Raw genomic sequence first — 8,677 nt, 5'->3', positions numbered from 1 at the left:
CTCTCTGCCGGATGCTATCCAGCTTGTCTACATGCTTTCTGTACATCTACATCCTTTCTGTAGTGGGGGTCCAAAACTGGACACAGTATTTCAGATGTGGCCTCACCAGTAGAGAATAGAGAGGAATAATTACTGCTCTTGATCTGCTGGCAACACTTCTACTAATGCAGTCCAATATGCTGTTAGCTTGCTTGGCAACAAGGGCACACTGCAGAGTCATATCCAGCTTATTGTCCACTGTAACCCCCAGGTCCTTTTCTGCAGAGCTGCTGCTTAACCAGTCAGTCCCCAGCATGTACCGGTGCATTGGATTCTTCCATCCTAAGTGCTGGACTTTGCACGTGTCTTTGTTGAACCTCATGAGATTTCTGTTGGCCTAATCCTCAAATTTGTCTAGGTCACTGAATCCTAGCCCTACCCCCCAGTGTATCTATTACACCTCCCAGCTTGGTGTCATCCACAAACTTGTTGAGGGTGTAATCCATCCCATCTTCCAGATCGTTAATGAAGATATTGAATAAAACTAGCCCCAGGACCAACCCCTGGGGCACTCCACTTGATACCAGCTAGACACCAAGCCATTGATTACAACCTGTTGTGCCCAACAATCCAGCCAGGTTTCTATCCACCTTATGGTCCATTGATCAAACCAATACATCCTTAGTTTGCTTGCAAGAATGCTGTGGGAGATGGTATCAAAAGCCTTGCAACAGTTAAGGTATATTATGTCCACTGCTTTCCCCACATCCATAGAGCCATTTATCTCATCATAGAACACAGTCAGGCTGGTCAGACATGACTTACCCTTGGTGAATCCATGCTGACTTTTCCTAATCACCTTCTTCTCCTCCAAGTGCTTAGAAATGGACTCTTTGAGGACATGCTCCATGATTTTTCTGGGGACAGAGGTGAGACTGACTGATGTGTAGTTCCATGGATCCTCTTTCTTCCCTTTCTTAAAGATGGGCACTATATTTGCCCTTTTGCAATCGTCTGGGACCTGCCCAGTCACCATGAGCTTTTGAAGATAATGGCCAGCGGCTTTGCAGTCACATCAACCAACCCCCTCAGCCCACTTGGATCCATTGCATTTGGCCCCATGGACTTGTACAGGTCCAGATTTTCTAAATAGTCCCTTACCTGTTCTTTTACCACTTTTAGCTGGTCACCTTCTCCCCAAACTGTGCTGCCTGGTGCAGTAGACTGGGAGCTGATCTTACCTGTGAAGACCGAGGTAAAAAAGGCATAGAGTACTTCAGACTTCTCCTCATCATCTGTCACTAGGTTGCCTCCCTCATTTAGTAAGGGACCCACACTTTCCCTGACCTTCCTCTTGTTGCTAACACGTAGGAACCCTTCTTGTTACCCTTCACATCCCTTGCTAGGTGCAACTTCAATTGCAATTTGGCCTTCCTGACTTCATCCATGCATGAATGAACAATATTCTTATACTACTTCCAAGTTGTTTGTCCATGCTTCCACTTCTTGTAAGCTTCCTTCTTATTTTTAAGGTCATTTAAAAAGTTCTCTGCTAAGTCAAGCTGATTGCTTGCCTCATTTGCTATTCTTCCTACACATCAGGATGGTTTGTTCCTGCACTCTTACTCTGGTTTCTTTAAAATACAACTGGCTGTCCCTCAGACTAGCCTCCCAAGGGATCCTGTCCATTACTTCCCTGAGTGAGTCAAATTTTACTTTTCTGAAGTCCAGGGTCCATACTTTGCTGCTCTCCTTTCTTTTTTTTGTTAGGATTCTGAACTCAATCATCTCACTGTCACTGCTGTCCAATTTGCCATCCACTTCTACATTCCCTATCAATTCTTCCTTGTTTGTAAGCAGCAGGTCAAGAAGGGCATGGCCCCTAGTTGGTCTATCCAACACTTGCATCAAGAAGTAGTCTCCAATGCTGTCCAAAAACTTCCTGGATTGCCTGTGCATGGCTGTATTGCCCTCCCAACAGATGTCAGGATGATTGATGCCCCCATGAGAACCAGGGCCTGTGATCTGGAAACTTCTGCTAGTTGTCTGAATAAAGCATCATGTACCTCATCCTCCTGGTCTGGTAGTCTATAGCACACACCTACCACAACATCATCCTTGTTGCTCTCCCCTCTAACCTTAACCCAGAGACTTTCAGTAGGCCTATCTCCAGTTTCATACTGAAGCTCTGTGCAATCATATGGCTCTTTTATATACGGTGCAACTCCCCTCCTCTTCTCCCCGGCCTGTCCTTCCTGAACAATTTGTACCCATCCATGACAGTGGTCCAGTTATGCAAACTATCACACCAAGTCTCTGTTATTCCAATCTTGTCATAGTTTCTTGAGTGTGTAAGGACTTCCAATTCTTTTTGCTTGTTTCCCAGGCTCCATGCAATCATGTACAGACACCCGAGGTGACTAGCCAATTGCCTTACTTTCTCAGGAAGAATGAGGCCTTCCCTGCTGCTTGTGCTTCTGCTCCCACTCCCTCCAAGTCCCCAGCTTTCCCACTTACCTAAGGGCTTTGTTTTTCATCCTCCAGGGGAACCTAGTTTAAAGCCCTCCTCACCAGGTTAGTGAGCCTGTCCCTTATTCTTCCACAGAGTTCTTGCATGATGGTAGTCACATCACTAATTGTGTGTTCATCCTTTCCTATATGCCTGGCCTGCCCTGAATCTTTGAGGTCTGGGTGGCATAAGTGGTGAGCATCTACAGTTGCAACTGAACTGGAGTGGGAGCTGTCTTTGAACATACAATAACACTATGCTCTGAAAACTGAAGTCCAAGGCATCTCATTATGTACTCCAAATTAGACATTTTTTTCTATGCCTCAGTTCTTTATCTGTAAAATAGGGAGCATAATCAGACCGTCCCTTAATGTGGCATTGTGAAAAAGTTGTTATTGTCTGGGAGGCTCCATCTCCATAAGGAAATTAATTATCTTGTATTTACAGCTGAATTTGAAAAGTGGGATGTAAACAAGGAATGGAGCCCATCCCTTGCAGAATGAGGATAAAAATCAAATATTGACTTGCAGCTTCTTAAGTAAGCATAATCTGTGTTATACACTGAGGGAGGTAGGGCTCATAGAAAAAACAGAATGTGACCATTTAATTAAATACTGTGATAATACATCCTTATGAGGGGATGAATTGAGGTTATTTTCATTCTGATATCTTTTAACTTTTGAGTGCTTTACTTTGCAGCCTTAATTTTCTTTTATCATAGCTTTTTGTATGTAATATTATGATAAATTATATAACACAAACCTCTTGTGTACTTTATGTCCATAAGACTTTATAATTAATTTCATGCTCCAGCCTAAAGAATTAAAGAATAATCCTTCTTTCTGGATATGTTAGACTTGCTTCACCCCTTGCTTACTTTAGTTTCACATCAGCGTCACTTCAGTGTTTCCACTGAATTTGTACTGTATATAACCAGAACAACAGAGTAGTAAATCACACCTCTTGGGTACAATTAGGGAGTAGAACATGGGTTTTAATAGCAGATGAGTTATGAAAACCATGTGTTGAAGCCTTTTTTTTCTCTACCTCTGACTTTAATTTGTTCTATGCTCACAAACTTGGCACACATATTAGTAAGAAATGAGATTTTCACCCCCACCCCAGAGTCTCAAAAGTAAAGTTGTAGGTACATTTAATAATCCAACCTGTGTCCTGTATTATGTTCTTTGTTAATGTTGCATATTAATTTCCAGGTCTACAGTCGACTGGACAGAAATTGCTGTGGGTTCAAACCTCGCAGGGAGGATTCCTGTGTGCAGAAAAGACTGAAGCTGAAATGTGATGATCAAGACTCCATTGACCTAACACACATCATTCAGAGAAAGCATGACCCAAGGCACTTAGTCTTTATAGACAATATGGCTTTCTTTGACAGAAGTGAAGAGAATCTTGACTTCAAAATATTACAAGGGATCAAAGAGTAAGTTTTAGGACAGTCCTAAAAATTTACACAGCATTTCATAGGATTATTCCTAGCTTTTCTTTCCAGAGTTGTACAAGGAACTGAGATGGGGGATTATATAAATATTCCCCAGCAAACAACATGAATAATAGAGGATGTCTAGAGGAACTACTAGGAGGTGAGCAATACAAATTGGGAAGAGGAAGCCTTTTTCCATTCTCCAAGCCACTTAACAGTCACTAGTGGGCATGTCTACACGTGTGATTTAATGTGCATTAGCCTTATTTTAATGATTATTTAAGCATCCCTAACAAACCTGTGCTATTTAGTTAATGTGCATTAAAATAGGCTAATCAATTTGGCCAAATCTGATCTGAAGATTTGGCAACTGCTGAATTGACTGAATCTCCGAATTGAACAGACCCCATCCCCCGCCTGCTTTCCCAGCCTGGTCAATAACTGCCCTGCCCAGCCTGAGCTTCCTCGCACTTAAAGAAAAACAAAACCCCACACTCACCAGCTCCTGCTAGGTAGGGAGGTGTTCTCCGCTGCCCCCCACTGCCCTGCACTGTGTGGGAGGGCTCTGCCACGAGCCCCCAGAGTCCCCAAGAGCCATTGCAGCAGCTGGTGAGTGCAGGTATTTTTTTTTTAAGTGCTAACTAAGGGACTTAATATGGATATGATTGTTAACCTCAGTATAAATACTGCAGTTCACAGGGGTGCCAAGATTGACCAGTTTCTTTATGCTTTTTTCAGGTTCCCTGAATTGGCAGTTTCAGTGCTCAAAAGCCAGCACTTACGGGAGAAGCTTCTTCAGTCTTTGTTCCTTGACAAAGTGTACTGGGAGAGCCAAGGAGGTCGCCAAGGAATTGAAAAACTTATTGATGTGGTAGAAAGGAGGGCAAAAATTCTTCTTACTTACATAAATGCACATGGAGCTAAAGCAATACCCATGAATGAATGAATTTATCTTGTTTCTAACTCTAAGTTAGAAAGTATTTTTACAGATCTATAAAGCAACAGCTGATGGCAGGACTGATTTTTTTCCCTGCCCTGTAGTTAAAAAAACCCAAAACCAATACAGGAAATTAGCAAGCTCATTAAAAAAACATTTTAAATGTCCTACCTACTTATGGAGAATATAAAACCATCAGTTTCTATACTCTCTAAAATTCAGTGGATTTATTTGTGTCCTTCACTTATGACACAACAATGTCCAAACAGTATGATAAATGCCCTTATGGTAACATTATGGGTGGAATTAACAGCAACCAAGCACCAGATTGAACTCTCGCTTAAATGCTATAAAGGACAAAGACAAATTAGGAGCACATATTTCACAGAAGAACCACTCCCTTTCTGATGTCACTATCTGTGTGCTCAAGGGAAATCTATGAAAGACCTATAAAAGTCAAGTTTTGGAACAAGAATTCATAAACTGGCTGGATTGAACACTGATACTGATTTATTTAAGGACAAATATATTTTCACTGGATCCTTTTATTTTAGAATTAAAGGCGAGGTATCCAAACAGCTCTCAGTATTGATCCAACTGGTCCCACTGAAGCCAATGGACTTTTTAACCTTGATTTAAATGGGAACTAAGCTCACTCTTAAAAATTCCACTCTGACTTTATAACAGAGCTTACCAAAGTGAACATGAATGCAGGCTGTTGCATTCATTTCTTTTGGCTTGTTTTTATTTTTAAGAAAACACAATTCCCACTGTCCCTTAAGCCTGATGTGTTTTATTGTGTGTGTTTTATCGTGAAATGTTTTGGGACCAAGTTCAGTTTTCTTGGAAATAGATGCAACTCCCACTGGAAGTTGTGCCTGCTTTCCCAGTATGAGATACAGGGACATACTCTGTAACAATTAATATATTTGACAAATTATGCGCCCTCCCCCAACTTTTGTCCACAGATTTTCCAGTTTAGTTGCAGATTATTCACAAGCCATTCATTCACGAGTCATGTGTTGTGTAACTGTAGAAATCTGAAATTCAGCTGATTCTCTGGTGCTCATGCATTACGAAGCAAGGACTAAGTATAACTCATAGAATCATGTTTTTAGTGCAGCTAATAGTGTTTATGGATTCAGAATTAAGCTTTCCATGATGTTGTGCTATATTTGTGCATATGGTTTTGTTTCTGAAACATTCCTGCCAATGCATTTATTCTGTAGACTTCTGACAGAAAGCAAACATAAAGGGACATGGGCCTTGTTCATATTAGAACAGAAAATGTTGTTTATGATAGTTGGTCAGCTGTAGTGAGCCCTGAATTTAGCTGCTTGTTTTCTGTTAAAAATGACCCCAACCCTTTAAGAGGTGGTTTGTTGTTGGCAATGGACTAAATAATAAACATCAATGGAATAGTTCCTTCGCTGTCAAAAATTGTCATCATTTGGTTGAGTTCAGTGGAGGTATGGCAGTTGCCTCCAGCTGAGGATCTTCCTGAACATGGTCCTGAACACAGGTTTGTTAGGAAATCTTGGTTATGCACTTTGTTCTGACACATTATCATCATTGTTATTGAAATAAGCCCTGTGCTATATTTTACTACACTTCCAGAGACAACTGACAATGCTGAGTACCATAAAACACAGCTGCTCCTGAGTCCTCGATAAATATTCAGGAAAGTTTTTCTTTTAGAGGGTTTAGACAATAATGGGATAAGTAACATTCCTGTAGGTACTTATAATGTAACAGTGTATAGTATTTGCTAATTTTCTATATTGCTTCTTTGAGACGGCTTGTATAATTGTATTATCTGGCCATAATGAGAAATTAAAGTACTGTTTTGTGTGCTTGTTTTTAAAAATATTTAAATAAGTTGAATGTGATAATGTATATCTTTCTTTTATTCTCAGTGTATGAACGACCATGGATCAGCATCAGGAATAACTGATTTTTTTGAGTGAGTTCTCTGTAATCAGAAAAAATGGCAGCGACATTTTAAGGATTTGATCACCTGCTTAATCTTTAATTCCCTCAACCAGGGATAATTAATATTTTCTTGAGGGATCCCAAAATGACTTCTGCATGTTAGGTGAACTATTGGGAAGATCTGTTTTAGTTACAAAATATTTGCGTGGCATTTCAGGTACTTATTCTTGGTACAGCTGAAGCAGAATTTTGGTTATTTGGATGTAGATTTTAAAAATATTAATGCTAGCCAAACTAACTAGTAGTAGAAAAACAAAGACACCACTGTCTTGTGGATCCTGCTTGGAACCAGAGGGTAGACAGTTCTCAGCTGTATGGACTTGAAGGTCACCAAGTGGCCAGACTGGTCCCCATTGTCTTTGAGCCTTGCACAGGTTACCTATATAACATTAAAAATCTGTGCAATGTTGTGATGTCATAAAGCCAGGGCATTTTTAGGGCAGGTACAGGTGAAGGCTTTATGTTGCTTTAGATCTGCATGGCTGTGATTTGTCACTAGAGAGCTGGTAAACAGGGACATGCACAGGAGTCAGGACTCTATTCCTCCCCTGTGGTGGGAGAGGAGGGTGAGGGTGGCAGGTAGCTTGGGGGTCTTCCCTCTCTCCACACCCAGCAGAAACCCAGCCAGAGTGAATGGTGGGTGGGGAGAAATCTTGAAAAACTTTTTGACATGAGGCAGGGTGTGTATGTTTGGGGGTTGGGGGAGAGGGAGTTGGAGAATAAAGAGAAAGGAGTGAATTTTTTTTTTTACAAATTAAAGGAGTAAAATCATGCATGTGACAGTGAACTGGGATTGGGTTGGAAGTGGGAGTGGGGTTAGGGACAGCTTGGGGTGTGCTGGCTGGGAGAAGGGACCTGTCCTGGCTCTTGGTGGCAAGACCCTAGGTTGGGGCAAGTATGCTTTCCCCAGCTCCAGAGTCCTGCAGCTGTGCTCATTTCCAAAATAAGCCTCCTTTTGAGTGGCTTATCTTTAAAACATTTAGAGGGTACTTATAGGGTGTGTCTACATGTGTCACTATGGCAATGTTGTTACTGTGCTGTGATTTAGTACATCCTTTTGGAAGTATTAAATCATGGCGCAGTAACAGCCTGTACTGTGCCCTATGCACAGCACACAGTTATTTTTAGCAGCTACTTCGCCATAGTGGCGCACTATACTGGGGAGTGCATCGCTATAGCAAAGTAGCTGCTGGTCATGTGCAGATGCCCAGAGATGCTGTGTCACCGTAACGTGTTGCTACAGTGACATTGCACCATGTGTAGATGTGCCCATAGCGGTTTAACACATATTAACTCATGACTGGGTTAAGGCATTTTAAGTGTTCTTATGCTGGTTTTTGCATAACCTGTACCACGGGTCTTTGTGTCCAGGCTCCCTCATATGTAAAATTCTCATGGGACCATTTTATCCCTAGTTCCTTCTTTATCTCTCCACCTTCACTTCAGCCATCCATGATATAGCCCTACATTTGTTCCAATCTTGCTTCCTCCATGCTTGGGAATAATCATTTACCCTTTTATTAAAGTCATTTTGAAATGTTATGGTCATACAAAGCAACATGGTCTTAGTGAGGGCAAGGATCCAGTCTGTTGTCTCTTCCCAGTTGACATGCAGTTATTACCTTGCAAAGCACATGTAAAAAGCTTGAGATGTGCTTCTTTTAACCTTTCCAAATACAGCTACCAGGAGCCACATTTTTTAATGGGATTTGGATTTGTAGCTGATCTAGATCACTTAACATGTACATATGGTACTGCAGGCCACCTTGACATTCCTCAAAACATTTTGCCTGTTGGATGAGAAATAAATACTCTGCCA

At 41.3% G+C, this 8,677-nt stretch overlaps 1 protein-coding gene across 1 annotated transcript in view; it reads left to right on the top strand.

Moving 5' to 3' along the window:
- FAM198B (family with sequence similarity 198 member B) overlaps positions 1-6,285 on the top strand; it is a 35,220-nt gene extending 28,935 nt beyond the window's left edge. The window contains exons 4-5 of the mRNA XM_019521701.1: positions 3,703-3,929; positions 4,668-6,285. Coding sequence (XP_019377246.1) covers positions 3,703-3,929; positions 4,668-4,875 — 435 coding nt within the window. The 3' untranslated portion in view covers positions 4,876-6,285. The remainder of the gene's footprint in view (positions 1-3,702; positions 3,930-4,667) is intronic.
- Positions 6,286-8,677: the final 2,392 nt, after the last annotated feature.

Source organism: Gavialis gangeticus, unplaced genomic scaffold (assembly GCF_001723915.1).
Source record: "Gavialis gangeticus isolate Ggan-Ray unplaced genomic scaffold, GavGan_comp1, whole genome shotgun sequence".
Taxonomy (NCBI): domain Eukaryota; kingdom Metazoa; phylum Chordata; order Crocodylia; family Gavialidae; genus Gavialis; species Gavialis gangeticus.
The sequence above is the reverse complement of the archived record's forward strand: the minus strand, read 5'-3'. Positions and strand labels throughout refer to the sequence as shown.